This window comes from Dipteris shenzhenensis, chromosome 28, assembly GCF_047967505.1.
Source record: "Dipteris shenzhenensis isolate YYH24624 ecotype China chromosome 28, Dip_SZ_1.0, whole genome shotgun sequence".
Classification (NCBI taxonomy): domain Eukaryota; kingdom Viridiplantae; phylum Streptophyta; class Polypodiopsida; order Gleicheniales; family Dipteridaceae; genus Dipteris; species Dipteris shenzhenensis.
This window is the reverse complement of record NC_141623.1, coordinates 40,467,400-40,491,555: the sequence shown is the minus strand read 5'-3', so window position 1 is coordinate 40,491,555 and position 24,156 is coordinate 40,467,400. Positions and strand designations below refer to the sequence as shown.

At 46.2% G+C, this 24,156-nt stretch overlaps 1 protein-coding gene across 1 annotated transcript in view; it reads left to right on the top strand.

Moving 5' to 3' along the window:
* LOC147883568 (arginase 1, mitochondrial-like) overlaps window positions 1-24,156 on the top strand; it is a 102,241-nt gene that overhangs the window by 60,077 nt on the left and 18,008 nt on the right. Inside the window, exons 5-6 of the mRNA XM_087399414.1 lie at window positions 2,582-2,791; window positions 2,910-3,020. Of these exons, the coding sequence (XP_087255540.1) occupies window positions 2,582-2,791; window positions 2,910-3,020 (321 nt within the window). The remainder of the gene's footprint in view (window positions 1-2,581; window positions 2,792-2,909; window positions 3,021-24,156) is intronic.

Genomic DNA, 24,156 nt, shown 5'->3' with positions numbered 1-24,156 from the left:
ATATGATCATAAGAAAAGTAAATGAAAATAAGATACGAATAATGATCTATAGATGTATTGGAGAAAAGTTTTGGTATGTTACATTCCCTCCTTCACCAAATTTGTTTTCTTCAGCTGGCAAGAACTAGGCAAGGTAGCTTCCGAGTGCTTGCCAAAAATTACTTGCGAACTTGCTCTCTTGATTAAAAACAGTTGATTGGGGTACACCAAATATATGCTTAATGAAGAGCATGGTTGTCTCTATTGCTCTTGTGTTCTTGCAAGGAATAAAATGCGCTTGTTTGCTAAACCTATAATCATTGTCCAGATCATATCATGTCCTTGTGGTGATCTGGAAAACCTGTGCGGATGTCCATAGCAATATGTTCCCATGGTGACTTAGTAGCGTGTAAAGGCTGAAGTAACCCTTGAGGCTTCAAGTGGTCATAGTTTGCCTTTTGACAAATAGGACATAGGAATTTGAGGCCAATAGAAATACCTTTTAAGCTGTCCTAAGGTAGGTATTAAACCCCTATATGCGAGGCTGTGACACTCCTTGATCACCTTCTATCTCGTATCCCTTGACACACAAATTCTGTTTGGGTTCCATAGGCACCCATCATGCACCCATCATGCACCTATCTCGTAAACAGGGAGCCACTCCACTCCCTCAGGAAAAGTCCTTAAAAGCTTCCCAAGAAGACCCCTCCATGCTCGCCTAAATGCTTGTCAAGGTGTGTATAGTATCGGTCCAAATACCGGCCAATCTATGTGAACGAGTGTTAGGAAAGCCTTAGAAAGCAATGTTTTCAAGCTAAACATGTCCGGAATTCTCAGAATTCAAAGAAGGTGAGTTAAGGAGAGGTAAGCAGATTCACTTTGAGAATTGACCATAGGTGGAAACGAAATCTGCAAATGAAGAAAACAGCCTATAAATGATCTGCAAATTTAGAAAGAGGCTGTATTTCCATGTGTACATACCTCGTGGCTGGTGTTGAGTGTGGGAATTAGGGAAAATCACACGCTGAAGCAGAATTTCAGCAAATTGTCAAGTTAGGAGGAGCAGGAACAGTTTAAGAACTGAATTGGTATTTAGAGAATACTACACAATGTCAGAACAGGGCCCAGATGAAGAAAAATAGATCGTTTGCCAGAGATGAAGTATATGGGCAGGTTCAGAACAGTCCAAGACAGCTTCCAAATAAACCACAAATCATGTAAGGGACCCCTCGAAGGTCTAGGAAGCAAAGGTGTAGCAAGAAAACAGCAAAAAGAGCAGGAGAGAGCAAGGGAACGACATCAACCCCCCATGTAAGCAGTTTCTTGAAACCAATCCCATACGTGCTTGCATTTAGGAGTGGAGACCAACATTGTGCCCCACCATTTGGGCCGAGCTCATGACCAATTCTAAAGGGGGATTTCATACCAGACGATAGGACACAACCCAAAAAAACCATCCCTACATCCCTATCCATTTGAAGTTTTCAAATAGCACCAGCTCTAGCAAGGCAATGAACAAGGGGGGCTAAGGGATTGGAGCATAGAGTCGGGGATTAGGAAGAGGAACATGGGCCAGGGGGAAGGGGGGGGGATTGCAAGAAGCCATGGACCGTTGAGAATCATCAGGGGGGAGGATGAAGTAGGACTATACAGGATTGAAGATTGGTGGAGGGAGCGTACAGAGGTAGCAGAACAGGCTAGCATAGGCCTAGCCCAGTCCAAGAGGGGTGGTAATCTAAAAGGGGGGAAGAAAGAGAGTGTGTCGGGGGGAGGGAGAAGTGGCTCGTGGGGAATATTTAGGTGGCAGGCACAATAGCTAGAGAGGGGCGTAGGTGGGACAGGGCACATGGAGAAGGGGGTGGCGAGAGCAAAGCAAGCTGCTAAGAGTATATAAGAAACATACACATTGATTTACTTGCTTGGATAGAGAAAGATTGAAGATATTGAGAGCAACAATCTAAAGTAGGCTTACTTGCCTTCTATTCCCATCTAAATCTTTTGAGCTGGGATACATTGTTTGTCTCCCAAATGAGCATAAGACCAAGGTAGACAATAAGAAAGTACATCTTCATTGAGTAATTGTGAAGTCACGGGGTTTAAGGCTGTATGATTCAATGAGCGAAAGGTTATGGTTAGCAAAGACATCATGCCTAGAAGCAAGAACAACCAAAACTTCAGAAATCGCAAATCTTTGCAAAGATTTTTGTATTTGTAAATTATTGAACTATAAGGGTTGCCTGTACTTCGAATCTGTCAATGTGAAGTTGTCCTTTCCTAAAGGTGAAAATTTGAGTCAGTTATACACAATTCTGATTGGAATGCATAACTATCCAGAATAGGCGGCTTTTATGTTCTTGCTTCCATGTCATGACGATCCAAGTTCCAACTACCATCACCTCTTTTAATATTAGACCTATCTGTTAACAACATTTGTGTAAAGCAATTGGGGCATCTAAGTTTTTTCTTCTTTTTGATAAGATTCTTATGCAGTCTAAATTAAATGAACACCTTTCTGATAAAGTCCAGTATCTTCAATATATGTTTTGGAAGCCTTTGGAATAGAATGAAATAGTTGATTTCAGTTGCTGTATCCTTTTTCCAGGTTCCTCTTCGCCCTTTAGTTCTTGGAGGAGACCACTCCATCTCGTATCCTGTTGTAAGGGCTGTTTCAGAGCACCTAGGTGGACCTGTTGATATTCTTCATTTTGATGCTCATCCTGACATTTATCATGCTTTTGAGGGAAACATATACTCGCATGCATCACCTTTTGCACGTATAATGGAAGGTGGGCACGCTCGTCGGCTTCTCCAGGTTTAGTCTTGCTTGAACTTGGAAAAACAAAAGTGCTACTGTGAATTTTTTGTGGCCACTATTGTGAATGTGAGCCTGATAATAAGATGCACATTCTTCATTTGTGGCTATCTTTTAGGTTGGCATACGGTCTATAAACAAAGAGGGGAGGGACCAAGGAAAGAAGTTCGGAGTAGAGCAATATGAGATGAGGAGCTTCAGTAAACATCGGGAGCTTTTGGAGAATCTGGTATTACTTTGTGCTCCCATTTCTTTGTAAAGTGACAAAGGAGGATGCTTTAAATTCAAGATTATTTAGACTTTAGTTTGAACGTTTGGAAGCCAATAATATGTTGGAAGTTTAGTGGATGCTTCAAACATGGGTGAACTTGAAAAATTTCCTTCAGGAAAAGATTATGCAATAGAGAGGGGGTTTTAATGATCCATTTTGCAAACCTCATAAAATGATTATGATGTGATACGAATCCTAGAGGATCAGTTTTTGCCTTTCCCTTTTCTCCCTCCAAGTGGTTCGAGCTTTCTCTTCACAGGTTGCACCCTCCACGGTTCGAGCTTTCACCTCACACTTTGCTCCCTCGAAGAATGAGATTTCGCTAGTTTTCTCCCTCATAGTTTGGTGCGTGTTCTTCACGTTGGAGTAAACTAGGGGGGGGGGGGGGGATCTTGCTCCATAGGTGCATATGGTTGGAGGAAAATGAGGCTCCCCCTATGCAGGTCTTACCAAATTTTGGGGGGTTTTTGTTGAATTGTAGTAAGGTTTGGGAATCGACTTCGTCTGCCACCTCATGTGCAGTGTTTTGTTGGGGTTTTCTGTGGAGGCTTGGGATGGAGAGACTCTCCCACCTTTGTTGTAATGTTTGTACTTCGGTACTAAAATAATTTTGAATGGAATATATTATGCTTTCGTGTTAAAAAAGAACTATGTGCATATGCACACATACACACATTAGTGTGTCAGAGCTAGTCGAGATTGTCAATCACATGTCCACATGAGGTGCATCTCTATAGGTGTCACCATGACACAAGTAGTGCACGCTTGATTTACTAAAGGGCATGCTCTCTTGTTTGGGATAAAGAGAGTGTGCTTCGAGGCCCATGTTCGACATGTAAATAGTAAATCCTTCTATTTGACCCACCTTTGAAAAAGCCCTGAATTTTAGGACTTTAGTTTCCTTTTATTCCGGCCAATTTAGGAAAATCCCCAAATTTCATACCTTCCATGAACCTCAATTTTTTGATTTGTACATAACTCAACACCTTTAACCTATTTTCACCTTTCAAAGAAAAGCCCCAAATCATTTTGAGTGAAAATGCAAGGGCTGCATTTGGCTGAAGAAGTAAGGTAGACATCTTACAAGGATAGCATCAACGGTTGTCTTTCTTCAAACAACTAGAGAAAGAGACAAGCAAACAAGTGCATCAAAACCGACAGATGAAACTATCGTAACTTTGTGTACTTTGTGTAAACTCATCTCCATACTAGTTCCACCCACCTCCTCCTTGCCTAGTCAATAGACATACTCTGCTGAATGCCACAAATCAATCCAAATCCTATCACCCAAATCCTTATGTGTTGGGGCTTGAGTGGATGTGATAGTACGTGTGTAGCAACCTCGCCCAAGAGCTAAGGGTCATTTCTCATATTGAACACCATAGTGTGCATGATCATGAGTGGCTACGAACAGAAGATTGTTCTGGGATTGAAAATGACGACAAAATTGAGTCAGCTGCAAATTGGGGATAAAGCTTCTCCATGAGCAAGTCATGGAGCAAAAACTGTGTACTGTCCTGGTGATTGATGGGCTCCTCTGCATCATGAAGTCATTATCCTCCAAAAATCTTCGGCAATAGCTAAAAACTTGACTGGATTCATGAGAGTTGAGCAGATCAGAAGTGGCTTAAGAGGTGATTAGGTCTAACGGGTTTCCTAGAGTTAGGGTCCTTACATTGGACTCTAATTTATTAGATGATCATATCGTGCTTTAGCATCCAGATGGTTCTTTCTTTCGTCGACAGAGAGTGGAGATCGCAGGTAGACATGACCAATGCAGGATCTGTAGGATTGTTGAGCATTTCGCCAAGGAACACCCAAAAAAGAAGAGGCCTAGCAACTCCCCCTAGACCTCGGTAGGGGGGTGGTACAATTCCAGCACCTCCTCCTCGACCTCAATAGGGTGTTGGTACAGTTCCAGCACCTCCTCCTCGATCGCGACAAGGTGTTGGTACAACTCCTCCACGTCAGAGCGCTCTTCCTCGACATAGTGCCCTCCAGATCAGGAGGTTTTCGTCCAGGACGCCATCTCCTTTGGAGCCTTGGATATTCTTGTTCTGGTTGCTCCTGTTGATGTTGCACATCACTCGGTTCAGGGCGCTATGCAACCTTGGTTGTAGCTTCTCCCATTGACTCAGTGTCAGTTTCAGCCCCTCTTCTTGGCCAGGCTCTTGATGGTATCTCTTTGGCTAGAGAGGCCCATGTAGCTTTCAAGGATCTTGGCATTTCAGAGCAGTCCCTTCCCTCAGCTCCCCTCTTGGGCAGCGGGAAAGGGGTTATTTATACTATTGATCCGCTTCCCTTTGAAGGGATTCTTCGCACCCTTGTGATAGGTTTGGTTCACAGGAACTCTTTCGCAACCCTCACAGATCTCACAGACTTCTCGGAGGAGGATTTTGTGCCTTCTATTTTTTGTGAGACAGTGGTTGGGGTTCTTGTTGATAGGGTGTCTTCTTCCTCAGGTGGACGAGTCCTTTCCCCTGTGGATTTTCCTCCACTTGGCTCCCTCCGTCGCTCATTGAGCATGAGGTCTTCCCCCATTGGCGGGTTTGTTTCCGCCACTAGGTCGGGTAAGATGTTCCATGCTACTTCATCTTATTGACGAGTATTGTTAGTTGGAATATACAAGGACTTGGTGGCGTCCCTCATTGCCGCCATAGACAACTGATTAGGAATCGGCTTCATCTAGGTGTTTCTGGTGGCTCTATTGATGTCTCATTCATTCAAGGGCACAAGCTGGATGACAGAGATTGCACAAAGTCAAGTAAATTGCTTTCAGGCCACACTTTTTGGTCACCTGCTTTGGGCACTAGCGGAGGCACATGCATTTTAGTGTCAAACTCTTTTCTCCCCCGGTTGTCGGACACGGAGTTATCTTCCCCTCTAGAGCCCAGTGGATTCTTCTTTTGATTGGGGGACGTAAGGTTGGATTCCTCAACCTCTATGCCCCTAATAATAGAGGAATCGTGTCTTGTTCTGGAAGAAGTTGCTCTCCTAGGTCCCCATTGCTGATTCATGGGTCATTGGAGGAGACTTCAACGTGGTGGAGTTGCCTTCAGACAAAAAAGGGGGCAGAGAGGGTGGCCTCCATTCCTTGGAGAGGGCAGCTTGGGATGCATTCCTCTTCATCTTCAATGGCAGAGATGCTTGGTTTGATGATGCCTTTCACACTCATTCATAGTCACTCTTGTTTTCTTGGTCGAATAGGAGACCGCAGATGCCTATCCATGCACGGATTGACCGTTTCTATGTTGACGATTGGGCCTTGGATAGAGAAGGTTCAGTGTGCATTGCCCCTGGGGTTTCTACTTCGGATCACTTTTCGGTGGTGCTGATGATTTTTGAGCCGCACTTGAGAGGTCGATCCACCAGTATTAGGATTCCTGATGCTTTATGTAGAGGAGGACCTCAGAGAGGCAGCTTTGTAGATCTGGGTTTCTCAGTTACAGGGTGGAGTGTCTTCCCCGTCACATTTCGCACATGCCCTCTCCGATATTAGTGACTTCTACCATGTGGTTGCGAGTACCAGGAGACGTGAGATTCTTAGATGGGAGATTGGTGTTTGCCAGCAGTTGGCAACCTTGCAGAGGGAAGAGCAGAAGATGCCATACGATGCTTGGATTCAGGAGCGCCTTGCTGCAGCAAAGGCTCAGAGAGTAGAGTATGCCTTTCATGCACGAGAGTCCTTCTGGATCCAGATGGGAGGTAGGGTCAATAAGCATTTCTTTCCGGATGCAGTCATGCACATAGTTACAGATTTCTATGCCTCTCTTATCTCAGTAGATCCTAGTAGCGAGGACATTGATGATGCCAGGCAGGTCATATGGTAGTGTATTCCTAGGTTGGTGAAACCTGATATGAGGCTCTCTTTTGATGTGCCTTTCACCAACCTAGAGTTTAAGTCTGCGCTTCTTACCCTTCACAAGGGGAAGTGCCCAGGTCTAGATGGACTTACACCCTTGTTTTTCTTGACCTTTTGGGATATGATTGGGGATCACATTACCTCATCCCTGAAGGGTGTCTGTGACTCCGGTGAGATGCCTGACTCACATACAGATGGTCCGATACATCTAATCCCAAAAGGAGGGTGCAAAAATTTAGTGCTGATCTTATTCATGATACGCAGATGGGATTTGTTCATGGCATAAGCATTTTTTATAATATATTCTCTTTTTAGGAAGCTTCGGAGTGGGCCATGCACAGTGGACAAAGGATAGCTATTCTTCTCATGGACTTTGAAAAAGCATATGACAGGGTAGATTGGGATTTCTTGGAGGAAACCCTTCTTCATTTTGGGTTTTCAGATGCATGGATCAGAGGGGTTTCAGCTTTGTACAGATCAGCCCACAGCCAGGTACTTATAGGAGGGGTTAGGGGAGATAGATTTCAGATTTCGAGATCAGTCTGTTAGGGATGCCCTCTTGCCCCCTTTCTTTTTCTTTTTGTGGGTGAGGCTATGAGCATTTTTCGCAGATCTCAAGCTGACATTCTTGGGCTCAGATTACTGCTTAGACATGAAGAGGACCTCATTGATTACGAGCTAGCAGATGAAACTGCTGTTTTCTTGAAGGCCTCCCCTCAAACCCTCACCTCTTTCAGGACAGCCTTGGACTTGTTTTGTATGGCAGCAGGTGCTCACATTAATTGGAACAAATCCAATGGCTTTTGGATCAATGATGATGACACTCCAGACTGGGGGGCTGATTTGGGCTTCACTTGGACCTAGAGGGGTGTGTCAGTCAGGTAATTAGGATGCCAAGTCGGTTTGGGTATCTCTTCTTTGCAGCAGTTTGCTTCGCTGTTGGAGAGTATTAGGAGAAAACTTTTTTGGAGTTCAGCCAAATTAATCTTGCATCCAGGGTGGTGGTTGTCACCCAGGTTCTACTGGCCACGGTTTGGTATGTTTGCTCCTGTTGGTGTAGCTCCATGGATTGCATTACTAATGAGTTTTTTATGGAGCGGGCTAGATGGCACATCAAACACTATTGCCAGGGTGGCTTGGGAGACCTTGATCCTTCCCACACAGGAGGGGGGTCTCAACATCATAGACCCAAATTTGCAATGCAAGACCTTGCTTCGCAAATTTATCGTTAGAGGCCTTTTGCCTTGGGAGGAGCCTTGGAAAATTTTATTCATTCAGGGCATTCGGACTTGCAAACCCTCCTCAAGTGGAGATTAGATTGATAGCACCAGATGGATTTTTTTTTTTTTTTTTCCATGAAAAAGACTTCTATTAAGTAAGAACAAAAACCCGCGAGAGCAAGCTCAAAGCGGAACACATCATGAAATCATGAGGATAATAAAAAACCCCTCAGAGTGAGGTGGAAAGAAACCAAGGCTGAGGCTGAAAGTGCCATCTCAACCCTGTAGTAGATTCAGAGAAGAAAGGAGAATCCTTCCATTCCCTGAAGAAAGAAGCCCTCCTAGCTGAGGCTGCACGGGAGTCCCTCTGCATACCCGTCCATATGGCCATCAGAGTGTGTACGATGTCTGTCCAGATACTAGCCAATGTGTGCGAGGGGTGAACCTGAGTACCCTCCATAGCCTCTATGCATCTGGCTCTCCAGATATGCCAGGCTGCTATGCTCGCTATAATCTCCCAAGAAGTATCCACAGAGGCATGCACAGCTGTAAAAGGACGGTGTGGAACCACATCCAACGAGCAGAACTCAACCCAATGACGTCGAACCGAAATGGCCCGAGAGGAGTCAAGTCCCTCATAGAAAACCTGAGGTCCTGTAAGAGAAAGCCAAGCCACCGAGCCCCAAGTCATAAAAAGTGGGGAATGGGCAAAGTGACTGAAGATCCTGGCTATCCCCATCCAAATCAATCTCGCCTGTCTGCAATCCCATAAGCAATGCTGAATAGACTCCGAAGCAGAAAGGCAACGAGGGCAAGTAGGGTCGGCTCTGGACCTCCAAAGGTTCACTGCAATCCCTCCATGAATAGAAAGCCAAAAGAAGATAGTGATCTTTCTATTCTTGTGGGATTTCCAGAGCCTCCTCCAGAAGTACCTCTGCTGATCCGCAGTAATACCAAAAGTCTCCCAATGAGGAACTCTGGAGGGTCCTCTACTACTGAGCTGAAATCTCCTGGAATTACTGACCGTGTAACGAAAGAAGGGGATGGTCTTCTCTCGATGCCCCGCGTCAATCCACTCCCACTCTCCGGGGTCCCACTGTAAATACCTGATGGGAACTCCTCCATAGAGCCAAAGTCTCCAAGAGCCGGTGGAGACTAACTGGGGGTCAGGGTCTAAGAACCACTCTGAATCTGATCCCTGCATCAAAAGGCCTACGACCCTGATAGGCTGAAAAGCAGACTCAAGCAAGATATCATCTGTAGATCTGAGCAATCTGCCACCATCCTGGACACTGAAAACCAAAGCATCCTCCTGTGCATCTCGGAAGGCTAAGACCTGAAGTGGAACCCCGCCTCTCGAGAAAGTACCTACCCAAGTGGAGGAAGTGAGAGGCAAATCATCTGTGTCTATCCAAGCCTCTGGAAGGGCTGTCTCAATCTGCAAGATCCTCCCTGCACTCCCTCTGAGATGTCCTGTCAACCTTGACTTGGTTTCCTCTGGAAGCCTACGGAAAGCTTTCCAACATCCCAAAGAAGAAGCAGGTCCCCTCTCCCACCTGGCCCACTGCATGTAGAGTGAGGCACCCAGTGGTCTGCCACGATCATCTAAAATACTGTCGTTCCACATGATGGGCTGCCTATCAATCTCTTCCCGGGAGGAAGGAGGAATCCTCCGAAGAGAGCTTCTGAAACTAGCCCAAGCTTTCAGAATGGCAACCATGAGAGGGGATGAAGGTGATCTGAGGTGTGCTGTGGTGAAGATCCATCTAACACTGCTCATCCAGTCTCCTCCTGAGGAAGGTGTGCACCTCTGTATGCTGCTGATAAGAAAGTCCTTCCACGGTTCCTGTCCTGGCATAAGTCCTCGCACCACTATCTTGCAAAGTAAAGCTCTGCACTGTAAATTTGGATCAATAATATTGAGACCCCCATCCTGTGTAGGGAGGATGAGGGTCTCCCAAGCCACTCTGGCTAAGGCATCTGCTGTGCCATGAAGCCCACTCCAGAGAAAGTTCCTGATCGGTCTTCTGAGCTGAATGATGCAGTCCCTAGAACGGCACCAACATGAACAAATAAACCAGGCAATGGCCAGGAGGACCTGGTTGACCACCACAACTCTAGAGGCAAGATCCAGCTTGGCTGAGCTCCAAAAGAGAAGCTTCCTTCTGATGCTCTCCAACACGGGAGAAAACTGCTGCGTGGTAGAAATACCCAAGCCGACCTGGCAGCCCAAATACCTGATAGGCACACCCCTTTGAACCCAAGTGAACCCTATGTCAAGCCCCCAAACTGGAGTGTCCTCATCACTGATCCAAAAGCCATTGGATTTATGCCAATTTATCTGCGCCCCTGCCGCCAAGCAAAATGAATCCAATGCTGTCCTGAAAGAAGTCAGTGTCTGTGGAGAGGCATCCAAATAAATCGCTGTGTCATCAGCCAACTCTTTGTCAAGCAGCTCCTCTTCTCTTCTGATGGGAAGTCTCAGCCCAAAGATGTCAGGTTGAGATCTAACATAGATGCTCATAGCTTCGGCCACGAATAAAAAAAGGAAAGGAGCAAGGGGGCATCCCTGACGGACTGATCTCGAAATCTGAAATCTCTCACCCCTTACCCCACCAATAAGTACCTGGCTATGGGCTGATCTGTACAAAGAGGAAACACCTCTGATCCAAACATCAGTGAATCCAAAGCGTAGAAGGGTGCCCTCCAAAAAACTCCAATCTACTCTGTCATAAGCTTTTTGAAAATCCAACAGTAGAATGGCAAGATTCTGGCCACTCCTGCATGGCCCACTCTGAAGCTTCCCAGAAAGAAAAAATGTTATCAAAAATACTTCTGCCATGCACAAATCCCGTCTGAGTTTCATGAATAAGATCAGGGAGAAGTGGCTGCAATCGGAGGCTGATAGCCTTGGCCAGAATCTTGTAACAAGTCCCTAGAAGTGTGATAGGCCTCCACTGGGACAATAAATTTCTGCTACCTCCTTTTGGGATAAGGTGGATGAGGCCCTCTGTAAGCGACTCAGGCATCTCGCCAGAGTCCCAAATGGCCTGCATGGCTGAAGTAATATAGTCTCCAATCATATCCCAAAATGCAATGAAAAAAGACGGGGTGAGGCCATCTAAACCTGGGCACTTGCCCTTGTGAAGGGCTGAAAGTGCAGTCCTGAACTCTGTGTTGGTGAAAGGTGCGTCAAGTAGAACATGCATATCCGGATTCACCAACACTGGGATACTCTGCCAAATAGCCTGTCTAGCATCCTCTATATCGTGTGTCTCAGGATCAGCAGTAAGGAGGGTGGCATAGAAATCTGAAGCTATGCGTAAGACATCATCTGGCTCTGTCTGTAAAACCCCATGTGAGTCAATAAGCTGAGATACACTCTCTCTACTATGTCTAGGGCCAAGAGTAGAGAAAAAGTGTTTATTGACTCTACCACCCATCTGAATCCAGAAGGACTCTCGTGCATGAAAGGCATACTCTGCTCTCTGATCAAGCAATAACTGCAGATGAGCCCTTGCTGCAGCAAGGCGCTCCTGAATCCAAGCATCTGAAGGCCGTTTCTACTCTTCCCTCTGCAAAGCTGCTAACTGCTGGCGAACACCAATCTCACGTCTGAGAATATCTTGTCTCCTGGTAGAAGCAACTGAGCAGTAAAAGTCGCTAATACCAGAGAGGGCAGCGGCTAAATGTGATGGATGTGGCTGCCCACCCTAGACATGAGCAAACCATATCCGTAGGGCTGCCTCCGTAAGGTCCTCCTCTGTGTAAAAGGCATCTGGAATCCTGATGCTGGCAGATCGGCCTCTCAAGTGAGGCTCTGAGATAGCCAGAACAACAGGGAAGTGGTCTGAAGTGGAAACCCCCGCAGCAATGCATACCGATCCACCTCTGTCTAGTGCCCAGTCATCTACATAAAATCTGTCAATGCGTGCATGAATAGGCATCTGTTGCCTCCTGTTCGACCAAGAGAACAGGAGGGACTGTGGCTGAATAAGAAAGGCATCATCACACCGAGTATCTCTGCCACAGAAATGGAAAAGGAAGGCATCCTAAGCTGCTCTCTCCAAAGAGTGAAGTCCGCCTTCTCTACCCCCTTTTTTGTCTGAAGGTAACTCGACCATGTTAAAGTCACCTCCAATCACCCAAGAATCCACAATGGGGGCCCAGGAGAGCAAAGTCTTCAACATACGGACACGTTCCCCTCTAATGTTGGAGGCATATAGGTTGAGGAAGCCAACCTTACGCCCTCCAATCAAAAGAATAATCCACTGAGCTCTAGAGGGGATAATGACTCCGTGCCCAACAACTAAGGGGAGAACCGACTGCGAAACTGAAATAGAAGTGCCTCCCCTAGTGCCCAATGCAGGCGACCAAAAAGTATGGCCTGAAAGCAACTTGCCTGACTTGGCACAATCTCTATAATCCAGCTTGTGCTCTTGAATAAATAATATATCAATGGGACCCCCAGTAACCACCTGGATGAAGCTGATCCCGGATCAGCTGTCTACGGCGGCGATGTGGGACGCCACCTAGGCCCTGTATGTTCCAACTGATAATCCTCATCGACGGGAGGATGTAGAGTGGAACACCTTACCCGACCTAGTGGCGGAAACAAACCCCTCAACAGGGGAAGACCTCCTGCTCGAGGAGGGAGGGAAGGAACCCAGTGGTGGAAAGTCAATAGGGGAAAGAATCCTGGCACCTGAAGAAGAAGCCCTGTCAATAGGAAACCCAACCACTGGCTCCCCAAAAGTAGCGGGCACAAACTCCTCCTCTGGGAAATCTGAACTCTCTGCCAAGGCTGAAAACGAGTTCCTGTGGAGCAATCCAGACACCGGAGTACGAAGGATCCCTTGTGAGGGAAGAGGATCAACAGTGTAAGCTATCCCCTTCCCCCTATCCAAGGGAGGGAGTGAGGAATGCTCTCTACCCTGTGTCTGCCCAGCCGCGGAGATCTCTCCGTCCTCAAGAGGAACATCTGGCACTGCTGGATCTAAGGAAGAAGCTGCAACTAGGGAGGAGGTCGAAGCTTCAGCGTCTCGGACTGTGCAAGGTGAGACAGGAAGGACAGCTCGAGGTGAAGCAGAGTCTACTAAGGTACCCTCGTGAATTGAAGGAGGGACCTGCACACGTACTGGAACCCACTGTAAAGCGTCGCGTGTGCCTGAGGGAGGTGGGGGTCGACGAGCAGGTGAAGGACCTGTACCACCCCCCTGTCGAGGCCGAGAAATAGGTATTGGACCTGTACCACCACCTGACTGAGCAGGACCGCCACGTGAAGAACGAGGAGCAGGAGCTGGACCTGTACCACCCCTCTGTCGAGGTCGAGGGGCAAGTGCCGGGTCTAATCCCCCCCCCTGTCCCCCCTGTCGATTCCCTGAGGCGGTAGCTGTACCAGAGGGCTTCTTAGGCCTTTTCTTCTTCCTGGGGCAATCCCTGGCAAAGTGTCCCGAGGTCCTGCAAATCCTGCACTGGTCCTGCCTGCCTGAAATCTCCACTCTCTGGCGAAAAAAGGAACCATCCGGGCGCTGGATCATGACGTGGTCCATCTTGAGGTTAGGATCCTTGCAAAGGACCCTAACTCTAGGAACCCCATCAGCCTTGGTTGCCTCTGCTGCAGTCAATGGCAACCCAGGGAGGGGTGGGATCTCAGCAACTGCGCCAAAATGCTCCCCAATAACAGAAAGAAGTCGATGGTAAACCTGGGGAAGCCCGGGGAACCTGATGAAGAGCGAGAAGATTTTCTTATCTGCCTCTACTGGGTCGAAACCAAGGTGAAAGGATTCAAAGAAGATCTTCCTGTGTCCCAGGTGTAAAAACTCGGCCTTGAGCACAGTGCTCGCAGCCTCTGGAGTGTCAAAAACAACCTGGAAAAAACCTCGTCCCAGAAGGCAAACATCTAACAATCGAGGAGTGAGGTCTGGGGGGAGAGCCGCAAGCATCCAGTCTCTGGCTTGGGATCTGGAAGGGTGAGACCCGAAGATGCGTGCTAGCAATGTGGTAGAGCATTCAATCTCTACATCCTTCTTGAGCTGCTGCAACTCGTCTTTAGAGAAAGTGATAGTTTTCACGGCCGGTGGAGATGGAGTAGGATTGGCTGACGGGGTATCCATCACCAATCAAGGTGAGGAGGCCGACTCGAACAGAATAAAGGCTCCTTCCGTTCCAAAAAAAGCTGCGGGGGGCAAGGGAGGGGAAAGGAGGCAAGGAGAAAGCAGGGGGGAAGGGGAGGGAAGGAGGAGAGGGGCTGGGGCTGAGAGGGGAGAGGGGCAAGCTGAGAGGGAGGGAGGGGGCGTTGGAGGGGAGGGCTAAGAGGGAAAGAAGAGGAGAAGAGGGAGAGGGGAAGGAGAGAAGGGAAGGGCAGGAGTGAGAGGAAGAGAGGGGGCGGGAGAGCAAGTAGGGACGGGGCGGGACAGCAGGGGGCGGGACAGGGGGAAGGGGCGGAACAGCAGGGGGGAGGGGGCGGAGGCAGGGAGAGGGGGTGGAGCAGCAGGGGGGAGGGGGCGGAGGCAGGGAGAGGGGGCGGAGCAGCAGGGGGGAGGGGGCGGAGGCAGGGAGAGGGGGCGGAACAGCAGGGGGGAGGGGGCGGAAGCAGGGAGAGGGGGCGGAAGGGCAGGGGGAGGGAACGAGGGACAGGCAGGGGGAGGGGGCGGAGCAGCAGGGGGGGAGGGGGGGGAGCAGCAGGGAGGGGGCGAGGGACCACCAGATGGATTTTCACCTCAGCCTGTCTCAAATCTCCATCCTCCCCTCTTTTGGTTGCTATTCTGAAAGCTTGGTCAAGCTTTAGAAGTACCCTTCGGAGAGTTACTCCCTCCTCTTTCAAAGAGATTGACATGCAACCTATCATGTGGAATGATTGCATACTTGATGAGCATGCTAGGCAACTTGGTTTATCTCATTATATGCAGTGATCCAAGTAGGAGAGAGGCTCAGCCGCTTCTGTCAGCTCTTGGAAAGCCTTCAAAAGGCTTCCAGAAGATCGTCAACAACACTTGGTCAGTCACCTCAGAGGAAGTGCAGGAAGGATACTTCAGATAGATGCAGCCTCATCTCATGATTGGGTGGTTACAAATGATAGACTAGTGGCCTGCTCAGTTTGGATGGGGGCTTTCTACAGGACTGGTATTCCTCTTCAGCTCATTGCTTTCTTGGGGGCACAGGAGGATGCCTAGGATTTTGATGTACGTTCAGGTGGCAGGCTGTCTATTTCCTCAGATGATATTCTTTTGGGCACACCATTTCTGCCTATCAGGATCATAGGCTATGTAGAACAGGATAAGGACTCTGCTTGGCATATAGATCCGAGCCCCTGTCTTTATATTTCGGGTTCATGGAGGTTGTAGATCTATGGAGTTCCCATAAAGTATCTTCAGTGGGACCCCGGAGAGTGGGAATGGCTTGTTGCACAGAACTAAGAGAGGAGTCTTCCTTTCTTTGGTTACACGGTCAGTAATGCCAGAAGGTTCCAGATCAGTTGTAGAGGTTGAAGACCCTCCAGAGGGCCTCATTGGGAGGGCTATCAGGTTTCAGCTGACTTGCAGAGATGCTTTTGGAGAAGGCTCTGGAAATCCCAAAGAAATAGAAAGATTACTTTATTTTTTTGGCTTTCTATACATAGAGGGATTGCATTGAACAGGTGGAGGTTCAGATTTGGGACAGGTTCCACTAGTCCGAGGTGCTTGTCTACAAATGAGTCGGTTCATCATTGCTATGGGACTGCAGACATGTGAGAGCCATTTGGATGGGGGCTGCTAGGATTCTTAGCACTTTTTTCCCTCTTATTTCTTCATCACCTGGGATCAGTGGTTTGGTCCTCGGATATTCTACGAGCAGAAGGATGCTTCCTGGGCCATTTCTATTCGATGGCATCTAGTTGAGCCTTGCTCTCTGGAGGATGTGCCTATTTCTCGATATAGACCAGTGCGTGTTGATGTGGATTCCTGCTTGGGAGACACTGGCTAGTATTATTGCTTGGCAGATCTTGAGGGCCAGATGAGCAGAGGCCATTGATGGATTTCAGGTCCACCCTTCTCATACCTTGGCTAGTATTTGGGCTGATACCATCACTTTGATGGCCAGTTGGGCGAGCATACAAGGGTCCTCCAGGGCAGCCTCTTCGAGGAGGGTTATATTCCTACCAGAATGGAGGGGCTCCCCTTTTTCTCAGAGACATCATCAAGGTTGAGGTGGCATTTTCAGCCTCAACCTTGGTTTCTCTCCAGCTCTTTTTGATTTTTTGCTTACTCTTCTAGAGTGTTTTTGGCCTGCCCGGGGGGAAAGGCTATAGTAATCGGTCTGCATTGTCAAAGATGATAAATTTTCTATCTGGGGCTGGCTAGGTGGCAGAATTTGACGAGTGGTGGATTTTTTTTGTTGACTCATGCAAACGGGTGATTGGCTGTCCACCGCTGCTATTTTTGTCCTCTGTGCTTGCTATTTTTGTCTCCCTTTCTCTCTCTCTCTCTCTCTCTTCTTCTTCTTCTTCTTCTTCTTCTTCTTCTCTCTCTCAGCTTCCAGGCAGGCCTTTTGAATGTATTCAACTTGTTTCTCATGTCCAACATGATGTACTTCCACATTGATCTTGCTCTCGCAGGGCTTTTTCATACTTAATAGAAGTCTCTTTCATGAAAAAAGAAGAAAAACCAAACAACACATTCACACTAGGCTTGGTTCCCACACCTTTAGCTGTGAAATACCCAACAAGCCCCCCTTCGGAGCAAAGGCGGTGAGACCAAATTGGCAAAGAGATGACAGATCTCTATCTCCATCACAATACTGCAAAGAGGCAACATTGTTGTATGCACTTCCTGTGCCATAGCAATCTCATCAACTTGCGATTGGCAGTCGAGAACATCACTCTATCACCCCTACTGGCTCCTAACTTGTTACAAGATGTAACTCAAAAGCCTAGAACAAAGGCTGTTACATAATGAAAAAGTACAATCATGTTGGGGGGGACAACCTAGGGCAAAGGACCCTTATCGACTCAACACACTTGAAAACATGAAACTATGGATCTCTCGAGATGTTCCCTTGTGCAATTGTTGCACCACGTGTGTGCACATTCTTGCATCTGGACGTTGTTTGTCGGTGAAGATCATGGTAGGAGTGTCCTCGAAGGATGATGTTAGCGAAGGCCATAGGAGCAGTTGTGTGGGGCAATTAGACCATGAATATCAATGTGTCAATGGAAGGTTCTCAATCTAGAGGACTTCAAATTTTTGTATTGGGTCCCCAATTTAGCCAATTTAAGCCAATCTAGGAAAACCACCAAAATTTGGACTTTACAAGAACCTTACTTTCCTAATTTGAACAACATTCAATTCACATCTTTACTTTATTTTCACTTCATGGAAGAAAAGCCCCAAATCATTTTGAGCAAAAATGGAAGAGCTGCTATGTAGCTGAAGAAGCAAGGTAGACGTCTCACGGCAGCCTTTCTTCAAACGATTAGAGAAAGAGACAAGCAAACAAGTGCATCAAAAATGACAGATGGAACTACCAACATAGAAATAGATGGAACTGTCAATGAACTCATCTTCATATTAGTTCTGCCCAGCTTCTCCTTGGCTAGCAGTGTCTTTGTTTTTTTGTTGTCTTCCTTGTCTCCAATTTCGTTGGTTGTAGCTGCCGCTGAAAAGGCAATAGAAGCGGTGTTGCCAAAGCTTTGACATGAAAAAATAGTGAGTGGGAACATTGAGCTGTAGTAGCAAGTCGATAATGTAGATAAAAAACTGTGCCTTCAGTGAGTTGACGTAATCCGCCTGAATGCCCCAAATCAATTTAAATTTTATCGTCCAAATCCTTGTCTGTTGGGACATAATTGGTTGTGTCTGCACATCACATCGCCCAAGAGCTAATGGTCATTCTTCAGATTAAGCATCATAGCGTGCATGATGATGTGTGGCTACAAGCGGCAGATTGTTGCTAGGATTGAAAAATAATGATAGAATTGAGTCAGCAGAAAATCAGGGATAAAGCTCCTCCATGAGCAAGTTGCGCATCAAAGCCGATTGACGGGCTTCTCTGAATCACGTCATCATCCTTCGAAAATCTTCAGCGATAACTGTAAACTTGACTGGATTCATGACAGTTGAGTAGATCTGAAGCAGCTCAAAGTTTGTAGGAAAGCATCGTGGGCAGAGCAATGGCCGTAGAACATGGCTAGAAGTGTGAATATACCGCATGAACAGCAGGTGTAAAGTCTTTGCTCTTCATGGTATCACACAATCCAAGTTCTGAGCTCTGATACCATTTAGAAGTTACATGGACAGAGGATGCGAGATTTGGAGACGAAGAGGAGTCGAGGGATTGAGACAATACGGAGGCAAATGCTGAAGCTTGATTGATTTCCAAGCAAGTACATGGGCCTCATCTTATAGGATGAGGAGATTTTTCTTCTACACCCACTCACCTCGCTGATGATTTCAGTGATTAACATCAGACAGTATCAAATCAAATATAATCTTTACTGTATCTAGAGGGAAAGGTTCACTTGACCTTTCACACTCACACAAGTCCAAACCAAACGGCATATTCACACTAGGCCCATGCCTCTGGCTGTACAAAATACCCGACAACTTCTCCCAAGAGAACTATCTTCCTCAGGGAGTGGAGAGGCTGCCCTTTCTTCTTAGAGGTCACTATAGGTTTTAGGTGGCACTTTCACCATTCTTTTTTGTTGAGTAGGGCTTGACCCTCTCAGGTTTTTCTCATGCTGCGCATGGTATACTCTTGCCTTGAGCACTTTGCACTTGGTATTTTTTCATACTTAGTAGAAGTCTTTTCCATGAAAAAAATCAGTCACAAGACAAAGTTCAATATTAAGACTTTATTTTTCATTACTCTAATGTAGTATCAAAAGCGCTTGGACAATGATGATAGTATTTGATTTTTGTTTTCCAGTAAGAAGGAATTTACTTCATTCAAAACAAAGTAAGCTAGAGGTGGGAGTGTGAGAACTCTAGTCTCTACCCTTGGCCTCTACAATATGAAATAAACAACCATGGGGGTGGTCTATAATGCCACATCATCCCAAGTGGAGTAGCATGAAAACCAAATAACGATCCCAAGTCCTCACGAATGCTATCGACTTCTCGAGTTGCTGCAGAGGTCCCATTGCGTCTCTCCCATAGACTGTGGACGGTTAAAGTGAGATCAGTCCAAATGGAGAGTGTGAGAACTCTACCCCTAGCCTCTACAATATGAATAAACAACCATGGTGCTGGTCTATAATGCCACATCATCCCAAGTGGAGTAACATGAAAAAACAAAGAACAATACCAAGTCCTCATGAACGCTATCAACTTCTCGAGTTGCTGCAGAGGTCCCAGTGCATCCCTCCCGTTTACTCCGGATAGTAAAAGTGAGATCAGTCCAAATGGAAGCTAGTATATTAGCAGCAGTGGATGCGTGTCCTCCAATGACCTGAGCATCTATTTTGAATCAATTCAAGACATTAAAAACATATGGATCTATGGCTTGATGGGAAGACATGTCCTTTAGATCTCGTCTCTTCACGAGCTCCATGATTCCATGGGTTGACCAGTTTATGAAGTTTTTGTGTGAGGGTAAAAATATCTTGTTAGGATATTGGCGAAGGTTATAAGCTATGCAATCATTCATTGATAGACCAGTTTATTTTTTTTTCGGTTTGCAAAAAAGAACTTGTATTAAATATGAATGAAACTCCAAAAGCGAAGCTCAAAGGAGAAGTGCATCATGCGATATAAAATCAAGCTCCTATAGTAAAAGAGCTAGAAAATAACCAAGGTTGAGGCAAACCTTGTGGGAACTTTCGAGAAGAAAGGGAAGCTGCTCCATTCCCTCAAGAAAGCATTCCTCTTGGGTGGTAGAAGTTTCTCGTGAAGGTCTTTGCATAGTCCCTCAGATGGCTACCAAGGTGTGTACCATGTCTGTCCAAATACTAGACAACATGTGAGCTGGGTGGTTGGGAACCATTCAAAGTCTCTATAGAACTGGATCCCCAAAGATGCCATGCTACAATGCTCGCCAGAATCCACGACGAAGTATCCACGGAAGCATGCACAGGTGAAACCGGCCTCTAATCACTCAGAGGGCAGTGGAACTAAACCTTTAATCACTTCAGCACTTATTTACAGCTCACAAAGCATAGCTCACAAAGCATATATCACAACCATTAACCATTGCATGATCACCATTTGGCAAATCCCATTTGTTCACAAACAAAACCACTGAAAAAGGGATGGAGGCTAGAATGCCCCTGCTCAACAGACATAGACAAGTGCACCCGATTGGCCCCAAGCACCGTGGCGCCCCTTTCGGTATTTCTTTATATTTCACAGTGAAATGATTACAAGTTGCATCTGGAAGACCTTCCCTGCAACTGAGTATGCAACCCCAATTCACTAAGCCTTCGCAAGGCTTTCAAGCATAGAACACCATCACATAAGCGCACTTAACCCATAGGCTCAACCCAAAGGCATTCTCTTTTATGAGTGCAATTCCATTGGCTGTCCAGATGCAATCACACATGCAATCACACTGCACCCCAGCTGCACTCTCTTTGAGTGGTTTCCAGATGGCATTCACAAAGCTTTTCAAAGCTCCAAAATAAAATCAGCAAAGTACCCAACCAAAGAATGACTCATGTAGCACTGATTGGGCACCTGTGAGCCAAGAAAGAGGCAGCACACGAGGCCAACCAATAGCTTATGGCAAAAAGAAATTGTAGTAGCAAAATCACAACTCACCAAGCCCTGAAAACTCGAACCAAGTCCTCAATCGCCAAGAGGACATAGTAGCCAATGCCCAATTGCATTCTCAGCCAAAGAGGAGTGCAAAGGCATGAAGAAAGAGCATTTACAAGAGCCGACCAGCAAGAATTCCACTGAAAAATGTGAAAAGAAGCACTTCTGTCGCAAAGAAGTGGGAGTTCTTGGGCTCAAAAGAAGCGTGCTTCAGAGAGGAATGCATTGAGAAGGTTTTGAAGAAGTTTCATCGCCGGAAAGTCCTCCAAAACTGAGAAAAACCAGTCAACCAGCGCGTGCGACCACTCGAAATTCAACAGAAAGCTGTAGCTTTGCAAGAGGAGAGGCCTAGGAGGCGGTAGAAGCAAAAAGGTCCGGAAAAAGCCACTTTTGCAAATTCGACCAGCAAAAGAAGTGCTCAGCTCTGCCCGTTCTACCAAACGCACAGAGGGAAAAGCATATCACTACGAAGGGGAGGCAGAGGGGAAGCCATCGGGCCAAACGGAAGTCGAGGAATCCAAACGGGTGAGGAGTTATGAAGAAAAACGGAATTCAGCAGAAGGAGGCTGAAAAACCAGTCCAAAATCTCAACAAAGGGAGAAGATGAGAGAGAAAATCACACATGTGAAGTTTAGAAGGCCCAGGAAGGTCCAAGAATGGCAAAGGAGCATGTAGAAGGCACTAGAGCCACTTGGAACTCTAGGGGGGCCACTGAAGGTACATGGCCCTCTAGGGGACCGATTAAAAATGCCACATCATCATTTCCCAACAACCACTCTTTTAATTCCTTGGAATGCCTTTGGACCTAGGGATTAATTACGCTTATGTGCTAGGCACCATGCCGCGTTTAATTACACATTATTAAGCCCACGCTTGGACTTTCAAAACCAAAGTTGTCACGGTCTTGTAGTACATTAAAGTACTTAGAATTTCACGCCCCCATGACATACCCCTCTCTTGAAACAGCAAACCATAGTTTGTTGCCCCAAAACACAGGAGCGAGCATGAAATATAGCATGAGAGAGTATACAAGAAAACCGGAGCTATAGTATACAAAGACAGTGAAAATATGGCTAGCAGAGGCATGCATCCATCCATATACACTGCTTAAAATCTATGTGATCCTCGGCGATCAATAGTCAAGATGCATCAATATCATGAAGTCTCACAGCAGAGATACTGTTAGCTCAGTATCTCGGATGAAACATATAGTGTCATCAAGCGACCTCATGAAATCACGGTGAGCCCGTCTGTACTAAGGGAGTGGAGGTGCTACCTCCCTCTCGAACACCAGGTAATGCTCCAGACGCTCGCTCTGCTGAACTACCTGTAGGAGCCCGGACCGCAGTCGGTTCTAATTAGAAAGCATCAAAGTAAAGCTGCAATATCCTAGGTGAATCTGCCAGTTCACCTTCCTCCATCCATTTCGCATCAAGTGATGGGTAATTTTGAAATTTTACCAAGTAGCGACGGATAACTTTACCCTTGAGCTTTCTATCTCGATGTGCCAGAATATGCTCTGGGACTAGAAGTTCATCCTGTTCTTCCACTTCAAGCTACACCTCATCGGGTAAATCCTCGGGAATATCTCCATGATATTGCTTTAATAAGCTCACATGAAAGGCATTATGTATCTTCCAATGCGGAGGCAACTTCAGCCTGTAAGCTACCTCGTTTATCTTTTCAGAAACCTAGAAAGGACCATAGTAACACATGTTCAGCTTTGTGTACAACCTTTCCTTGCCTTTCTTAATTTTCAGCCTTGCCTTCTGAAAATGCAGCAAAACCCAATCACCTTCTATGAATACCAATTCCCTGTGGTGCTTATCTGCTGCTCTTTTCTGCTTGTCCTGACTTCTTTGCAAGGCATATTTGATCTTCTTGTAAGCCTCTTCAAGGCTTTCCACAAAACGATCAGCTTCGAAGATTTTCTCTTTTGTATGCAAAATGGGAGGTATCTTCCTGGCACCTTCCACTATTACAAAAGATGCTTTACCTGTGGATGTGTGCCAGGGTGAAAACATGACAAAAAATTCAGCGTAGTGCCCATATTTTCAAAGAGTCCTCTCCAAAAGAGGCTGGTCATCCTTGGATCTCTAGCACTGATTATGGATTCAGGCATCCCATGATACTTGAAGACATGCTGCAAAAACAATTTGGCCATTTGATCTGCTGTAATTTTCTTTCTTATTGGCACAAAGTGGGCTTGTTTGCAACCTGCAAATTATTGTCCACAATCCATCATGTCCAGTAGGAGTACGTGGAAGATCAAACACAAAATCCATAGCTATGCTTTGCCATGGTCTATCCGGAATTGGCAAAGGGTGTAACAACCCAGGTGCCTTCTGCCTGTCAAACTTTACTTTCTGACAAACCATGCATGTTCTCACATATTCTTCCACATCTTTCCTCAAAGATGGCCAATAAAAGTATTGCTCCATTGCTGTAATGGTTGCTGTGATTCCCCTATGTCCTGCATATGGAGGAGCATGACTTTCCATTATGACTTTCTATCGCATTTGATCAGTGACACAGAGTCATCCATGCATCAAAATGAAACCCTCTTTCAACATATAGTGATCATGCCTTTGACCATCAGAAAGCTGATCATAAATAGTTGAAAAATCAGCATCATTAACATACTGATCTTTCATCACATCTAACACATTGTTGTAAGCAATGCTCACTGCTGAAACACTGGGTTTCTTGGAGATTGCTTCAGGCTGTGGTTTCCTGGAAAGTCCATCAGCCACGACATTTTTGTTACCCGGCACATGTACAATTTGAAAATGAAACATTGAGAGGAAGTTAGCCCATCTCATGTGCTTTTCAGATAATTTTCTCTGCGTGAGAAAATATCTAAGTGACTGATGATCTGTCTGCACGTAAAAATCAGCTCCAAGAAGGTAATGTTTCCATGTGGTCAAAGCATGTATCACTGCTAACATTTCCTTCTCGTATGTCTGCAAGTACAATTCAACATCTTTGAGAACTCTACTCTCATATGCAACCACTCTACCATCCTGCATCAAAGTGCCTCCTATGCTGTTTCCACATGCATCACAAGTTACAGCAAAGGGTTTTGCAAGATCTGGCAAGATAATAACGGGTTCAGAACACAACTTTTGCTTCAGCTCTTCAAAAGCTGCATTTTCCTTTGGTCCCCACTAAAACGGTACAGCTTTCTTTTGTAAAGCATGCAAGGGAGAAGCAATTTCTGCAAAGTACTTTATAAACCTCCGATAGTATGAACACAACCCAAGAAAGCTTCTGACTTC